The 18,849-nt window shown below is 33.8% G+C and overlaps 1 protein-coding gene across 3 annotated transcripts; it reads left to right on the forward strand.

Moving 5' to 3' along the window:
- The first annotated feature begins 11,299 nt into the window (after positions 1-11,299).
- cdx1b (caudal type homeobox 1 b) lies at positions 11,300-18,456 on the forward strand. Of its 3 annotated transcripts, none has more exons than XM_088931522.1 (4): positions 11,300-11,852; positions 13,248-13,367; positions 16,723-16,871; positions 17,810-18,456. In XM_088931522.1, the coding sequence occupies exons 1-4, from the start codon at positions 11,426-11,428 to the stop codon at positions 18,008-18,010; spliced, it is 897 nt and encodes a 298-aa protein (XP_088787648.1). In that variant the 5' UTR covers positions 11,300-11,425; the 3' UTR covers positions 18,011-18,456. The 3 variants fall into 3 exon arrangements, with proteins under 3 accessions (XP_088787648.1, XP_088787649.1, XP_088787650.1); XM_088931523.1 differs by having other exon boundaries at positions 13,251-13,367; XM_088931524.1 differs by lacking the exon at positions 13,248-13,367.
- The last annotated feature ends 393 nt before the right edge of the window (positions 18,457-18,849 follow it).

Here is an 18,849-nt window from a genome sequence, read left to right on the forward strand (position 1 = left end):
ACACAGAAGTAAAATATGTTTTTTTTAATGTTTGACAAATACATGATGAATGCAAGCGACTCGCCTTAATTATCATTTTAAACCACTTTAAAACATAACCTTTTGCCCTTGCCATATTATCTTTTTCATTGTATTTGCTATTTGGTTTCCACATTTCAAAAAAGACATTGGTGCTTTGGAATCATTCACTGAAGATGAGTGAGTTTCATTCCTGGTATTAAAGGAACAGGTTAAAGGAGTTGAATCTCTTTAGAATCTATTAAACTCGTTAGCTTTGTTTTACAGTATAAACAAGTATGAAAACTTCTTTAAAAGAAGTTTAAAATGGCTTCTTCCAATGTTGTGTATATTTTATTTTCACACTCTGGGGCTAGTCTTCTGTCACATAGCTATTTATAATTTAAATTCATTAAACAGTTTAAAAAAGTATAAAAATATAACAGTGGAGTGCCTCTAGACCAATAGTAAAACAAGGAACTGAGGACACCAGTTGAAAATAATTGGAATTGCAATAATGACTGAAAGTGAAAAGCTTTTCTTAAAGAGAAGTGTTCTAAGGAACTGGAACAAACCTCACAGCTTCATTGCTGAAGCCTGGATTCCTACTAGAAATGTCTGAATCAGAGTCTTGGATCAATAAACTGCTAGCAGTAAAATCTAATTTCTAGGGCTCGCTCACCATCATCAAATATGTATTTCTTGATTATGTTAATGTTAAAATAAATTGAAAAAATAACTGCAGAAAGTTAATTTAAATTAAATTACAGTGCCATCTTCTTCTTCATTACATGCCTAGCTTCTTTAATATCATAACCATATTGCATTCCAATTTTACAACTTAAAGATTTTTCACTTACCATAATTGAAAAACAGTCAACATCTCTCAATTCTCAGTTCTGCACACTAATTTGTCAATCATTGGACAAACCCTATTTAGCATGTATCAGCTATGAATCAGTTCTGCTGAAGTTTCCCAATGATTTTTGTTCCATAGGATACCTTATTAACTCAGATACTGCCATCATCTATGTAAAGTTACATAAGCAGCAACATGTATTATAGTGTGCTACATTTTATTTTTAAATTTGCTCAAACTAAAATTCTTTTAAGCAGCAACGGACTGCTAGTTTTAAGAACACAAAGGAAAACTTCAAGAACTATTTTGCTCATCTGGTTGAAAAGACGTCACATTTGATAAAATATACTTAAAACCTTTGCCTGTAAATTCACTGCACTCCAAGCAGAAAAAAAAACTTGTAATGAAGGGGTAGCTAGGATATTGCGATAGTTATATGTATGTTCACTGCTGGTCTGGTGAGCAAGTGAAGGCAAGTGAAGGCATTGTTAATGTACTGTACCAAGGACTCACCATAGTTCAGTGCCTCCGCAGCAACAAAACAAAGCAAAAGACTCAATGAATTTCAGGACTCAAATCAACTGAGCTAACCACAGACCTCTTAAAGTTGCTTCATGTTAAAAACCATATGACATGTTTATAAATATACTATATGTAGAGTGATGTCAAAAGGAAGTGTTGAGGAAAACAGACTGATCAAATACAAAGAACAATCTTGTTTTGAAATCTTATTTTTTATTCTTTTTAAATTAAATTGGAAGGGATTCCTGCTAAAATAAATAAACCAAGGCCTTTCTGACAGCACCGTCCTGGCTGGCTAAGGGTATGTTTAAAAATTGTGTGGTCATATTTATTGGAGATAAAAAAAAATACATTTTTTCCAGACATGCATTAAGAACTGAAAGTTCCCAGGAACCATTTCAAGAAAACGCACTATACCAAAGCCAGACAAAAGCCATCAGAATTCTTCATCGCCAAATGTTTTTAAAACATGTTTAGGGCAACTAAAAAGGTCTGTGACACTTTCATCTTAAAAACATGTATGTTTTATAATTGTACTTTAAAAAATATACAGTATCTAGGTGAAACTATCAATTTAAATTTTTATTATGTTTATATCCTGTGAGGGATAACAATATTTGTAAATACAGTTGTAAATATACTAAATATAAAACAGTATAGCTTCACAAAAAAAGCCCTGTAAATTAAAAGCACATGGTTTCTTTCCTGCAATTTTGAAAACATTTTATTGGAAATTATTAGACATTTATGTGTTAACTGTTTTTTATCAGTACAGCACAATAATCTCATGCTCCCTGCCATCAATGGCACTCCTAAAGTATGTAACAGGGCTCAATAGTACTGAGCTAGATACAGGATCTGATCTAACCCCCTTAGAACATGGTTAATACTGAATTCAGCATATCAGAAGGATTTGGTGTCTAAGGAGGCAAAGGGACAAAACTAAACTCCAACTTCCTAACCAAAGGACCCCTAAGCTAGAATCTGACAACTACAAGTGACAGGTATGAGTAAAACACTCTGCAATAAGAATTTTCATCACTTGTAGCATCACTGGTAGAATAGAGAATCTCAGTACCAAGGCATTTGAAGTGATTGAAAAGCAGTACAATAGGAAGTCCGTTTTCTCCATTGTAAAATTTAAAGTCAGTAATGCTAAATTGGACTAAGATATTTTATACCAAAATAACCAAAGCCATCACAAATAGGAGATGAGGCAGCATTTTAGAGACATTCTCTGAATATAATAACATTATATTCATTATTTAGGTTGTTACAGTATATAGTTTTGTTATCAGCAATAGGGGTATAACTATTAGAATGGTATATAATTTTAACAAGTGGTTCTAAAGACAAGCAATATAGGTGGAAATGATGAGTGATCCTACAAACCATGAAGTGAGATGTTAAATAGTTTTCTGTTAACACTATTGCTGAAAAGCTGTAGTATGAAATTTTAACTATATTAATGGAACCTGCTTCTAAATTTATACTGTATAATCTTGAGCCAACACTATATATACCCAATGGAGTTAGTCAAAATTCTTATAGACATTCCATTAAAGAATGTTACAGGGAGTGGAATTACTTGTTGCCAAATGTGCAATGTGAAGCAGCCATTGTTATCAAATGCAACATGCCCTATAATATTAGTCTGATTGTCATGAGGTACAGTATTATTGTCCTATAAACTTCTAGCATGTGCGATAGCATTTTATTTTACAGCTTAGAGTAGACTGAAGCAAATCAAAAGCATACAGTGCAAATCAAAGAGATTAATCCATAACTTGGGGTAAAGTATGAAATGCTTGTTGCTTGTCTTTTTTCAATATTAGAAATATAAAGTTATATATGTATTATTTCATGCAAAAGGGGAGTAAAGTTATAATGTTTTTCAGAAAACCGATACAGTACATCATGTACAGTATACTAGACAGATTAGTATAATTGAAATTGGTGTAAAGACAGTGAAGTTGGGCAATTGAATATATTAAGTAATATCTATTTTTTTCAAAACTGAGCATAGCCAGCAAGTATATTTTCACAATTTAAATGTCAAACCTGCCATTACTTAATCATTAATCAGGAAAAAGTGATTGATCTTTTAAAATAACGAGGGGTATATAACAAGGAATGATTGATTGTTTTGCTTGCAAGACTCTGTCATCAGGCACTAAACATACATGGCTTATATTTTTTAAAGATCTGAGAAAGGAAGTGCAAGGGAAATTAGAGGCTACGGCCCCAGGGAAGTCATTAAACAGCAAGGGGAGGATAGTTAAAAACTACCAAACTGAAAACACGAAAACACAAAGACCAAACTTTGTCCGTGTGTATTTTTACTCTTCAAAAAACAAAATACCTAAATTGAAAGATAGAAACAGCTCAGTATAAAATGTTTCCTGCAAAGATTTTGCCCCTAAAGACTAGAACTACTTACATTCTTAAAGGCAAAGAAACAACCCGAATTAGCATACCAATCTCTCTCACTTGGGATGTTTAGGTAAAAAAAAACTCAATTCAAGAACCAAGTCACTGTAAATCATCAACTAAATAAACCTTAAGGTGGAACAATATGTTCCACAGCAACAAATAATTATACATAAGCTGATCTTGGATGGTGCAAGCGTATAAACACTGCCAACACATTTAAAAGATGTTACTTTGAGGAAATCCATAGGCCATAGATGTAACTGGTCATTTCATTTATCATTTTGTCAATAGGTCTTCAGGGTCTTCTTGTTATTGGTTCTGTTATCATGTAGGCAGAGGAAAATCGGAGCTGTAAAAAACTAGTTGTGAACATAACTAGAATGATATGGTTTGGAAAGATCAAATCTAAAAAACAATAGAATACGGTGCGTAAGGTGGGCAGCACAGTCGCAAAGTGGTTAGCATTGCTGCCTCACAGCGCCAGGTGCCTCACAGCGCCAGGTGCTCCGAGCCCTAGACTCAGATGGTCTGGACGCCGTGATGAAGCCTATGCCGTCGGGTCTCTCCTGGACCCTCTGGTAGGCGGGCTTCCAGGTGTCCATCTTCCAATGCTAAGCCAGGAATAGCGAGAGCACCGGGCTTAAATAGTGTCAGACTGAACAGGGAGCAGGTGCACAAAATCAAGTAAAATACAAAAGGGAAGGAGCGCCCTTAAGAGGGGGGATTACAATCGTGACAGTGTGTTTATACTGTATGTCTGCCTGCCCTGCAAAGGACTGGTGTACTGTCCAGGGTGTACCCTGCCTTGCGCCCATTACTTGCCAGGACAGTCTCCTTTTTTCTGTGACCTTCAATTGGAAGAAGTAGTTAGAAAGTGGATGGATGGATATATATACAGTATAATGTACAGTGCACCCTTTTGAAAACATCAATTTCATTTAATACTAAATGATATGATACATGAGACAGTCTGGCAACAAACATGATAATATCTGTCTTCTCGATAACTATCACTCTACTAAATGTTACACAATTAGCTTAAATGGATCACTCACAGCTGCAGCTCAAATATTTCATCAAATTTCAATGATAATGAATCATGCCACTATCTTATATGTACTGTGGCTGAAGCATTTCCTTTGCAGGAAAAACACTTGAGAAAAAAAATGCCAAGCATGCTGCACATTACAAATTACTTAAAGGGATGCCAGAGTAGAATGTTTGTACTTTATATTAAAGTATTTGCTCATACAAGCTATTTCTGTGTAAATAATGTTTCCAAGCTACTCGTGTATGTCCCTTTGTTTTAATTTGTTAGAGCCTTTTAGAACATCACTTTTTTATCAGCTGACTGCTTCTCAAATGGCCCTGTGTTTGCCAGATGTTCAAGCATGAAGTAACTGTGCCAGGAACAAATGATAAGTCATTAGACTGCTTCTGTGGCTCACTTGCTCATTATGGTTTATAATAGTCATAGGCTAACAAAGTGAGATAAATATTTTTAAGCTCCTACAATGATATAGCAAACACATTAAAATGAGACCTTCCATTATTATACTTGAACAACAAAAACTGACCTGCTAATTCATACATTCCCTTTAACTATCTCGAAATTTATTACTTTTGATTTATAAGAGTTATAAGTAGGCTTCTTCTGTTATCTTGCTAAATTGCTTAGTTTTCAAATCATGTTTCAGGTATAGCTCCAAATTCAACTAATCTCTTACTAACTGCAGTGTTATTTTTAATGCCATTTTCTTTGTATCACCTCAGTACTGTATGTGTCAGGGACAGTATAGCAAAATGAAATTTAACAGTTAAGAATGATCATTTCTGTATTATATCTATAACAATATGTCTGTGCTTTGAGGAGCATGTCAGGAACTTTATGAATGATTTAGATAGATTTTTCCATAAGCGATGTTTAATATCCTGGAAACATCCCTAATGTGCAAACTTTCATTTGACAAGAAAATAACCTGATGCGCACAATTATGGGTTAATATTTGCTTACTGAGAAACTGCAAGTACAGTAAAATATTTTTAGATAAATGAAAATTAGGCTTGCATTTTAATCTTGTAATATATGTAAAATGTATGATATATGCATTGAAATTGTTAAGATATTATGGCACATGGTTTTTTTAATTTTAAGGTTGCTATGTAAGATATCTGAAGTATATTGCATCATTGAATGATTAAAATGCATATTTCTGCTTGTATTGCATTTCTTCAAGCGCTTTCCAACTCTTTCCCTTTGAACACAAAAGTGACAGATCTTTTCCTTACTTAGAAACATGTTATTACATATCTTAGAATATTCTATTGGCATGAATAATACGGACTGATGATTTCTACACTGAAAACCAGGCGCTTTAATGTTAAAGATTTAACATTTGATAGCCAGTAGATATGATTTCTCAGGAACTGATTTGATTTTACTTGAATGTACAGTATGTTAGACAAGTTGTATAACGATTATATTTGGTATGAAAAGACACTTACAAAACAATCATTGTTTTAACTCTTCAAAACGTTTTCAATAATGCAAATAACATAAACTGCTTACAACCTTATAAAACCTAGACTATTCTGTGCCAAAGTATCCCACAAGGGGGCATCAGAGAATTATTTTCCTTGATTACAGGTTCAGGTTAGGTTAATGACATCAGATAAAGTTTTACAACTATAATAAACCTAGATCTCATTCTCAGGCAGTTAAAACCGAAAATGGATTTTACACTGATTTGAAAAGACAAACTAAAACAGCAACAAAAATAGGTGGCATTCAATTCACAGCATATATGTAAAATGTCATGCTAGTTGCTGTCTGTATTTATTTATTTCTAAAGTTGGGAAAAGTACATCTATAAGCCAGTTTTACATATGGACTCATTAACAGTGTAACTCCTAAGAGAACTTTTGAATATTTGAAATGGTTTGAAAGGATTGAGGATGTATTCATTTGATATTCTATTACGTTTTTTAAAAAATTCAGCATATAAAACCTGAAAGACCTCATTGGAAGTTATTATGAATAAAAATCCATTATTTCATTTTATTAGAGGATATCTCTAATATTGTGATGCCACATTAGTGCAGAATGAAATTCCTGGAATATATGAAGAAAAACTTTTATGTTAATCTTTTTATGGTGTACAAATGTTCTTTCTAAACAAAGATCAATTGGCAAATCTATTTATCTACCTACATATATGTGGTATCTTTGAGAATTTTATTGTTGTGCAGATTACTGTCATCACTGGAACCAAACTCCTTCAATATTGACACAAAGCAAACATTTGAACTTGACCCTACAGAGCTGGAAGACTCCAAAAGTCAAAGACCTTTCTCCACCTGTTATTCTACTCCTATGCAGATGAAGCATAGGTCTCCTTGATATTCTTCTCACCAGGAAGGGCTATATCTTTAACAATGCTCTTTGTGGCATCATGCACTGCACAGGATGTAGTACTCTATAGTTAAGTGCAGTCAAACAAAGTCCTAAAACTCTTCTTTGAACTCTATTCCAAGTTGTGTGTCTTAATTTCATTTTAGTCCAGTCATTTTTACCTTAAACCTAAATAAGACTAACCTAACTGTTAAAGTTTGGAGGATTATTTAAGCAAAAATTATTATTTTGTCTTGTTCTGTAATTCTGTAGAACTGTACAGCTGTTCACACAGTCAACTCTAATTCTAATTTAGTAACGTGGTGTTCAAGGGTCATCATGTTGCTCAATAAAGATTAATTGCAAAACTTAGTTTTAAGTTGGAAAATCCATAAAAGTACAATTTGTTTCATTTAGAAAGGATGTATTCTTTTAAGGTGATAGACTCCATCAACAGCAGAAAAATTATTCTGTACCCGGAAATCATATTGCTTTGACAAAAGTCAGAGATTTTTTTTTGCCTGAATTGCTTTACAATAACCCCAAAGTAATTATTAAGGATAAATTTAGAACTCCAAGCTCCTTGCTTGTCTTACTAACACACAAGTAAAAATAATAATTAAGGAAAGATAAGGTTTATCAAAGTTGGAACTTCACTTTTATTTTCAGTTTTCACTTTGTAATATTTTAGTATCTATTGCCTCAATTGTATTTTTACATGCCTTAGTGTTCAGAGATTATGGAACCAATTAACTAATAACAAATTTCAAGCAATGGATAGAAATATAAGTCAAAGCATCATAGATGATACATTGCTGTTTTAAGGTATATTGTCAAACACCTATACAAAACATCAGTTTTAACTTTCAAACAAAATAAAAAAATTAGAATCCTGTCTATTTGTGCTCAACTGAAACTTTAACTAGAGAACAACCAGTTGGGCTCACTGGAAGTACTTCAGGTCGAGCTCAGATAAAATACCATACTTCGACATTTAGTTTGCAAAGATTTTCAGAGGACCTGCCATGCAAATTAAATGAATCCATCTTTGATCAAATTTTCTTTTGTGAAGGTCATGATACTAAGCTATCTACCATAATTACTAAATGAATATACTGCTATAAATAAAAACAATGTCATTAATCATTACAACTTCAAAGCTCTTGCACAAAGTTGAAAAAAAACAGGAATCATTGTTTCTTGATATTACTTCTAAAACTTTCGATGAAGACATAGCTGTGTCGTATCTGCAGCTCTTCTGAATGAAAAGCTCCAATCTGGTTGATGTGGAAGCTGCCCTATCCTCAAAGCAGTATTCTGAAGGGGGACATCTTTATAGGCCTATTGTGCTTCGCTGTAATGCTCTACCTCAGCGCTCTCATAACAAAGAGAGGACACAAAAAAGGCGGGCAGAAGACACAATAAGACTTCCTTCATGTTTGAGGTGGGTGTTCACAGAGACATGTGAAAACCCTGCATACCAACCTTAAAGGCCACAGGTGAAGAAAACTGGGGGGCTGGGAAAAATAATTTGGCACTCCAGTATCATACCTTCCACAATGTTCGTGTTATACTTCATGAGTGTTTATTATTAATAGCATTGCTAACTATGAATATGCTGCTTTGTTTATTAAAAAAACACTATTTGTATAGTAAGCTCTACATTCTTTACAGACTAACAACCTTGTATTAAACCATCTAAAAATATCAAAGGAAAATAAAACTAATAATGAAATGAAACCCTGTCTTAGATACACACATTACATGATTGGAAATACATTCACTGAAAAAGTGACTATCAGTACATGTTCTATGGGGTATTGCAGTGAGTTCTGTGTTACTGTTATTTTTATATAAGGCTAGGATTTTAAAATGATTATATCACATCATTAGAAAGAATACAACTATTCCATGTTGTAATCATGATTAAAAATGTCATTTTGTCAATTCCAGTAGTGAATACTGACAGACATTAGGTTTATGCATACTTACAGTACCGTAGAATGCTCAAGCATTTATTGTTGTATATATTTACGTAATCACATATAGAAAGAAAGAAATTGACACCCATTATTTCATGTGTTTCCTGAGTATTACAAACATAAAATTGTCCAGTGGTAGTTCATACTTCTTAATATGATTACTTTTGCTTAGCGAATATTTTAAAAAACTGTATAACAATGATAAGAGTGTACACAATAAAATAGCCCACAGAAACCATAAGGTGACAAATTGTATTAAAATTAAAATATCTATTATTATTATTATTATTATTATTATTATTATTATTATTATTATTATTCATTAAAGGTACTGTCCAAAAATCCATAAAAACTTGTAACTAACCAAACTCGAATAAACCTACAGTAATTCAGGGTTCAAGTCTCTAAAGTTTAATCAGTCATTTTGAAATGAATCCCACATCTCTTAGAGTGCAATATTAATCAAACTTGATAAATCGTAAAAGATCTTTTACAGATATTTAGCAAGAAGGACCAGAATTAGTTATTATTGCACATTATTTTGTTTTTCTGTTCATGACGAGATAAAACAACAACAAATATCAGGTCTCCCTTCGTAAGTCTGTGGAAAAAGCATTTCGAAAACTTATTTTCCTCCTTTATTTTTCCAGATTTTTTCCATTCGCTCGGAGCTGTTAATAATATCTGAAGTTCAGAAACAATCAAATAAAGACGTCTGCACAAGTCTTCTTTAATTAGAGACACAACGAATTTCATGCACACCTATATTTGCAAACATGTTTAGAGAGTTTAATGATTTAGTTTTGAAATCATCACGGTTTTGCAACAATATTTAATTCATTTTCAGTTGCAAATAAGACAAATTTATTTGAGAAGATAGCGAAAACTTTTTATTGCGCAGTATAATTTCTACTGTTAAAAATACAGCAGTGTTCCTTTGTGTTCCTAAGAATCAGCTCGTGTGCTTCTCTGTTTTAGAATTTTCATAAATAACATTTATCCAGAGTTCCAGTTCATTTTTGTTTTGAGAAAAAGGAACCACAGTCGTTTTATACTGTAGATAATATAGGGAAGGAAAGATAAAACGAAAAAACGGGAGGTACACATAATTCAAAATACCGGCCGCGAAAAGCAGAATGAGTCTTAGTTAAAATTTTATGATTTTTGGAAGTTATTTCCTCTTTGTTTTTCTTCAGATAGATCCTCCCTCTTCTTTTATACACAATAGCTCAAGGCCAGAGTTGGAAAAAGAAGTGTTAGGAGGCGGGAAGAGGTGAAACGTCGGCTATCTCCTATGAAATCTGTTTGAAATGCCCATCTTCACTTCTTCTCAATACAGAAATGGAGACAACGAGTCTCATTGGCCTTTTAAATTCTCAAGTAAGATGTTTCATGCTAAAGTTGTAATCAATTCAATACCATCGTCACTTTCAACTTTATTGTTATGAGCAACAATACCAGCAGCAGGAATTAAATTACAACCGATAATCAATGCCTTTAATATACACACAGTATATTCCTATGCAAGGCTACACAGAAAATATATAAACATAGTCTAATATAACAATAATAAATATTAAAGTTGTGGAATGATTTCAAGATGACTTTCATGACTTAATAACATACTGAAGATCGGTTTATTGTATTTCTGTAATTTGCTAATACAGCTAAATAAAATTCAAAATAAAAGTCTCGACTGCAATAAAATTTGAACCTCTAAGCAGTATTTAAATATCTAAGAAAATAGTCGCAAACGAATTTTCACACGCATTTATTATGCTTGCTTTGACATTTTCATGAAATGCCTAAATTAGTGAAATCTATATTGAATCCCCTTTTCCCACGAGTTGCTCAAAGCAATGCAGGACTGTGCTTGGACAGGTTCAAAGAACAAAAATAATCAGCATAAACTTTGATTCTAGCATCACCTGTACGATTTGTAACATTTGTATTCAGACATTAATCTGCTTTGATGCTGGTGCTTGTCAGTCTTTGAAATGCAGGCCTGTGTTTCAATGCAAATTGTCCCTGATGAGGAAAAGAGGGAGGGAGATGGGGACTATAAAAGTTGACGTCAGGGTAGTGCCTTGGAACTGGCAGCAAATCTGGCAAACAAGAAGTTAAAGTATACAGGTAGGTCATCCAGGAAGGAGAGGTTTGGTTAAAGAAAAACTAGGGACAACTTGGAAGACAGGAGCTCTGTTGGACACACATTATGCGCAGGAGAACTCGTTGGGAAAGATGTACGTGAGCTATCTTTTGGATAAGGACAGCAGCATGTACTCTAATTCTGTTAGACACCCCAGCCTGAATTTGAACCCACAGAATTTTGTACCGCCGCCTCCGCAGTATTCGGATTTTGCCGGCTATCACCACGTATCTGGAATAAACAATGACCCACACCACGGCCAAACGACGGGCACCTGGAGCCCCGCTTATGCACCTGCAAGGGAGGACTGGCCCACTTACGCACCCGGGACGGGGCCTTCAACTTCAAACCCGGGCCAGATTACATTTAGCCCCCCAGATTATAATCCAGTGCAGCCCCCAGGCCCGGGGATCCTGCCTCCCCCCATCAATTCTTCAGTCGGTCAGCTGTCTCCAACATCATCACAAAGAAGAAACCCTTACGAATGGATGAGACGGAGTGCCCCGCCAACAACTATGGGTAATTTGATTATTTTTAAAAGCGCGTTACCAATAAACCAAAATTAAAAAATCTGCTGTGCTGATAATATTTTTTTATAGAGGCTGCAATATGCACCATAATTTAGTAATTTATATTTGAGATAAAAATCCTTAAACTGAAATTGCTATGTTAAAGAGACTTGATGTACTGTGATCCATTATACATGCAGTAAGGATGTTAGTTTGTAAACAGACGTTTTGTTTACTTATCAAATCTTTAATTTAAGATAAATCAACTGATCACACAGCCTTCCCGTAGATGCAGAAAGAATCTAAAATAGATTTGTATTACGTGAAAAACGTTGTGATTTAGGCCTATGTACAGCACACAGTTGTACTGAACAGCTTGACAGCTGTTACCCACTCACCTGCATCTCTCACTGTGAAGATATTCGGTACATCTGACTCGCTGGTTTGTAAATTCGAGTGTCAGCAGTACGGCTGTTACTTTTTTTATGTTGCAGAAATCAAATCGGTTTCTAAAGTAACTAAAAAATACCATCCTCCGCTCTAGTATTATCAGTTTAAATCTGAGATAAAATGTATTATCCTCTTATGTGTACTGAAATCAATTGATCAGACAGGTAACTTTTGATTAAACTGCGGACCTTCTTTAAAATGCTGAATTATATATCTGGAATATCTAGATTAAGATTTAAGAACTCTTGTGTAGTTCTTAAAGATTTACCAAATTTAATCTACACAAATCGAAACTACTCGTTTATTATAATCAGAAGCACAAGCCGAATAAGTAGTAAAAAGATGCAGTATTGAAGTTCGTGTTCTCACTTGTCACAGCAACGGAGTGGATGAGGAACAGCCACTGAACTTGTAATAATACTTAGGAAATGTGCTATTTTTGCTGCTATCATCCTAACTGTGTAGAGCTGCGAATCTCCACACCTCTTGTCTTAAACAAACCTTGAAATTAACGACCTCAGTTCGTACTTTTTATGAGCACTATATATAATGGATTTACAAGGTGGAAAGGTAAAATTACAAACTGGTAAACGTGTACCTTCATCAGAATATTATAATGAATACTAATAGAAGATCGTATGAAGACGTCACTGTGTTGCTTTAGTTAAAAAAATAACAGTCCCACTTCAAAATAAGACATCGTCTAGTTCTGTAAACCTAAAAGAACATTATTTTATGGCATTTCAAAGTTTGCATAAATGTGAAAGAAGTGTTCCTTTCAAGAAAAAAAAAGTGGAAGTGCCTTCCCAGGGGAAAATATACAAGTCTAAACAGTTGAAATGCAAATTCAGAACCCTTTATGTTGTCCACTGGGGACTCCGGGTGCTTGTAAGTGCAAGCGAGCAGGGGTAATTGTTTCCATTGTTGTAATCCTTTGTTCTTCCTATGTCACGAGGAGGAGAACACTATGAGATCGAAGACTTTGATGTCCTTTCCCTCACAGCACCGATAGACAAATCTCGAAAACTTTGCAAACATGAAGGATTCCCGATTCCTGCAGCAGCTTTTCTCTACGGTATCCTTCTCTTAACCTTCGGAATTTTAAGACTCTTAAGTTTATTATTATCACTATTATTATGGTGCTGTGTTTTTAGTAAGGGCCGAATATTACCAACAACAATATGCTAAACACAACAAATAGTAACAACCTTCCAGTACTGAAACCCTGGCTTTCCTGAAATAACCTAATGAAGATGAGAAAACTACTTTCTAGGAAGACAAGTGCCCAAACATACAGTACAACATAGACAACATTAATCAATTTGTATTTCAAAGGCCTGTAACTCCATTACTTTGATGATTTATATATATATTTTCCCAATATATAATAAAAATAAATCTATTTTATGAAGAAGAATCTAGGTTGAATCTTATTAATTAGTTTGAAGAAAAGATCAATAATAGTTGTTATACATTTATTGCAATTTAGGAATTAGTACATTTTAATTATGGTATATAATATACAAGATGTACAATAACAATATATAAAAATGGTATTTGTGTTGTGTGTCTGTACAACAAGCAATTCCACCATGACTAATTAAATTATGCTGGCCATAGATAATCTAGAAGTCTTGATATACAAAAATGTACAATATTATAGAGCTTATATTATAGGTTATGAGCAGCTATATAGGCCACAGATAGGGGTTTTGACTATTTGATGGTAAGAGTAAACATTATTTATTTTCAAAGAATGCAAAATAGCTAATTTAATTGCTTTGTTTATGGACAGATTAATGGCACTGAAGATAACGACACACTTGAGACCAAATTATACAATAAAACCATGTAAATATTGCAAAATTGAAGCATCACCGAAATAATTGAGTTATCAGTTTTATGCTGCCATTAAATTGTTTAAGCTATTTAATATGTCCATGGCATAGTATATAACACCCCTTTATGACCTTAAAATAATGCAAATAAACTTGGTGCAATAGCTACTGTATTTGGGTGACAACAACAGCAAAGAACCTCTGAGATAAATTCTAAATAGATGCATGAAACACAAATATCTTCAGGGCAGTGGGGCACAAAACATACAAGCCAACCCCTAATTTTATAATGTTTTGTGATGAACAACATTCTACTGTATTACATTTTTCAATACAAAGTGGTTGCCTACAGAACATTTTAAGATCTTCCAAAGACATTTATAGCAGTTAACAAAATCAATAAAAACTGTTCATCTCAATCCTTTCCCCTGTGGACCAACAAACTTTTACCTTTCTTCCATTGTCCAAATAGAAATCTATTATATTATAAATTATATCTGAAGTACTATATATTTTAATTATAATACACTTTATTTTACCATAAATGTATAATTGTGTTATATGCACATGTGTTGTTGGGAAGAATCTGTAGGCACTAGTAAACCTTTGTTTTCATTCCCTAAAATGGAAAACAATGTTTGATAATAGTGCAATATAAATGCTGTGGGCTATAAATATATTTAGATATATCTATATCTTAACTGCCTTATGAACAGGTTGCTCAAAGTAGAGCTGGGGGTTTAACCCGAATTACCAGACCAAGTGTGAGCAGTTATCTTGTTGTCCAGACAGGAGATTTTACGGTCTATGTTACAGATTAACTTCTATAAGAGGGACACCACTTTGTTCTGTTGACTTCAACCCATTCTTTCATATGAACTTCCCATTACCTGCAACCACAAAATGATCCGTTTGAGTTTGTGGTTATGCAACTATTGTATGACAATTAAAACTGTTCAATTTTAAAAGCATATTTGAATACCTTAAATTTATAGTAGTGTGGTATTGCTTTAAAAATGGAACATATGCAGTTCCTTAGTTAAAACGATACTGAAGGCATTCAAGGTATACATGTAATCATGTGTGCATTTCAAAACATAATATTGTTATACCCACTAACGTACCTAAACATTTCTTTTCGTAAAGGAGACTTTAACGTAGGAAAAACTGATGGCATGATTGAATGACTATGTTTGAAAGCTTCCCTAATGCTTTCATAGAATCTATATCTTTATCAAAGAATTATGTGATTGAAAATAAAAACAAACAAGGGTTATTTCTAAACTTCTTTAATAAATATAATTGCACATACACTTATAGGGCTTATATTTAGTTTATAGAAGATACGTTTACAGAGAACCATTTTGTTTAGGAAAACCATATTTGATTTTTTAAAATTCAGTTATGAAAAAAAGGCAATTTTCTGAAACTCAATTCTCCCTCCAAGCTGCCAACAAAAGTTGCTCAAAAGCTCCATCTTCCCACTTTCATTATGATTGTATGGAAAGGTGGTATAGACATGACAGGAGTGCCCCTGTGTGTTTCATACAGCACCTTCTTCAGGTGGCCATTGCTCTTATCTCACTATACGCTGGATTTGCTTTAATCAATACAATATCTTAATGCTTCATCAAGAGCATGCTGGATCAATACCCCTCTGACTTAATTATCCTAGCCAGTAGATGTGTGAGCAATGTTTCTTGTATAAACACCAAGTTTTGATAAGAACTACCATCAAAATAGCAATTTACTGCATTAATTATGAAACACATGATTAATAGAATTAATCACAGTTTACCTGGCGCCAGTGGTTGCATAAACCTAATGGTCTGGATATCCTCCTAAAACAATTTGCTCTGCTCACCTTTCAGAAATGTTTCTGGTTTTGTATATATTTTAATATTTAACTTGATAGCCAGTTTCTGTTTGGGCTACAGAAAAAGCTGACCTAGAGTGAGTAGATGTAAGTTAAGCACAGGACTTCACACATAACATTTCATGATGTTAAAACAGTGTATTTAGTGACTATTTTTGATATGTCATTTTTATTTGAGACATTACCTGAAAACGTTTTCATTATACCAAATTATGCAGAATTTAAAATAATTTTTTATACAAGTCGTTGTTCAAGGTCATTCATAGCATGTCAATGAGCTCTTTAAAAAGGCTAACCGAGAGAGATTTTTTTTCTCTTCTCAGTCAACGTTAGGCCAAATGTATTACCTTTGTAACCAATAAGAATAAAACTGATAACTAGTTTAACATGAAGTTACCAGTTTTATTAAAATATCCATTTTGCTTCCTTTTTAACTTGAAACATTAAACAATGTTATAACGTGAATGTCATAATGATTTCTCTGAAAATATGTAACAATAATATCTGTAAAATGGATATTCTTTTGCTTCAACATATGTTAAAACATATTTATATTCATGTCTGCGATGTGTTTAATTCTTTTTTTAATCATTCACATGTTATTTTTGATGTCTATACATTCATCAGGTGAGAATCATGGGCTTCCAGGAGGTCCATAGAACAAAAATCCTGAAAGTTTACGAATGTGAGTTGTAACGCTCAGAAATTGTTCACAGGAGGAAAAACCAGAACAAAAGACAAATACCGGGTGGTGTACACAGATCACCAGAGACTGGAGCTGGAGAAAGAATTCCACTATAGCCGGTACATCACCATCAGAAGGAAAGCAGAGCTTGCAGCAGCACTTGGTCTTTCAGAACGACAGGTTAGTTACAGCATGCGATGGCCTGCTTTTTAGAAAAAATATTATCCCACATCTTCACTTTTGTTTTTTTCTATTTAAGGATGTTGATATCAGACAGCCTTAGGTGTCTTAGAGGGGTAAAGGGGTGTATATATCCTATCTAAACTGTTAGTTAAATATTTTCATGATTGTTTCCAAGTAAACCTCTAATCTCAATAGTGTTCACAGCCTCCTACTGAGGTATATCATCATAATGAATGCTGAACTGCAGATTAAGGTGTGGACAACAAGATATAGGACAGAGGAAGCATTCTTGTCCGCATGCGATGCATTTTGATAAAGATGTTCTCAAACTTGTCCCATCTCCTCTTGTTAGAACGCAGACAGAATAAAATGTAGAATATGTATCTTTCTTGCTTTGATATTATACAAAAATGCATATTCTCTTATTTAAAAGGATTATTTTTTCAATGCATGCAGCTTCTCAGTACAAGTGTAATGATCTTAAGGTATGTTTTGTGAAAAAATATATTTTTTACTTTATATATACACAAGATCTCCATGCATCTTTCCCTATGTGTTCATTCTAAAGATACAGATGCTGCGTACCTGGAGTTTGAAAGGATCACGATTAGATTAAACTAGTCTTCCTACCATGGTAAGACAGTTCTTGATCTATGGTAGGCAGAAGGATGAGAGAAGAAACCAAAACAAGATGTGTATACATCTTAATAAAGGATTTTGAATAAATAAGGAATAAGGATTTTGCAATGAACTAAGAAGAGAGGTTTATAGCAGACTAGTAGTTCAGTGTTACTGTGAAAACTGTTTTAATGGGTTTCAAGCCCATTAAAACAGTTTTCCATCATATGTACCAGGGTACATATGATGGCCTTGAAAAGCAGATGTGTTTTTTGAGTTTCTGAAGCAGTGTTAACGTTTCTTTCATTTTTGTACAGGTAAAAATCTGGTTTCAAAACCGACGTGCCAAGGAGAGGAAGATGAATAAGAAGAAAATGCAACAATCTCAGCAGGCATCTACTACCACCCCCACTCCTCCTGGCGTGGGGTCAACAGGCAATGTTGCCATGGTGAGCAGCAGCAGTGGCCTGGTCTCCCCATCCATACCAATGACTGTTAAAGAGGAATACCTGTCCTAACGACTGCAAAAATGAGCGACACACAACCAACAAATGACCAACAACACAAATTCATGCCTGAAATCACACTGATCCCAGGATACAGCTTCGGCATGAAGAACTTTTTTTTAAAAGAATATTCTTCTATAGCTTGCTGTGCTTTTGTAAAAAAAATATATATAGAAAAAAGAAAAATATATATGCCTGTCTATATGACTGGTAAATGTGAGCCTCTTTGACCTGCTTTGCTTTCCAATGCCATACCTAAACAGCTTATAACCAAAGAGATATTATGTAAATGTAGATGATTTGATATTCAATTTTGAGATGTGTATATGGTTTAAATAATTTGTATCAAAATCTTTATGTTATGCTGCTTAATAATGTTATTATTTGTGATAATGGGAAAAGGGGTCTATGGAGCTGAATATGTCACTGAAAATAAAGCACAAAGACTTCGTCCTGAACATGATCTCACTGTTCACAATTTTTCAGAAGTTTATTGTTTCATTGTTCTTCTAGACTATCGAAGAAATAAAAGGTATTTCTTGATTTCTGATGCTTCAAATATACAGTTTATATCAGAATTCACAACTGAAATCAAGAGATGAGGTGAAACAAACTCAATGATCACTTAAAATTAATCACATAAATGAGAAAAACCGGGGACAAGAGGACATTAAGAACCTGCCAAGTAAAATGAACAAAATCTATTTTGACAACTTGAACTGTGCATGCTCAGAACAAAGTACCATGATACAATATTATAGGGGATACTTTATGATACTTCAGAAACGGGCTTGATGAGATTCTTGGGTAAATCAGTTACCAAGAGAAACTTATACAATCAATTCTAAATG

Source organism: Atractosteus spatula, chromosome 14, assembly GCF_055471065.1.
Source record: "Atractosteus spatula isolate fAtrSpa1 chromosome 14, fAtrSpa1.hap1, whole genome shotgun sequence".
In the NCBI taxonomy this organism is placed as follows: Eukaryota; Metazoa; Chordata; class Actinopteri; order Semionotiformes; family Lepisosteidae; genus Atractosteus; species Atractosteus spatula.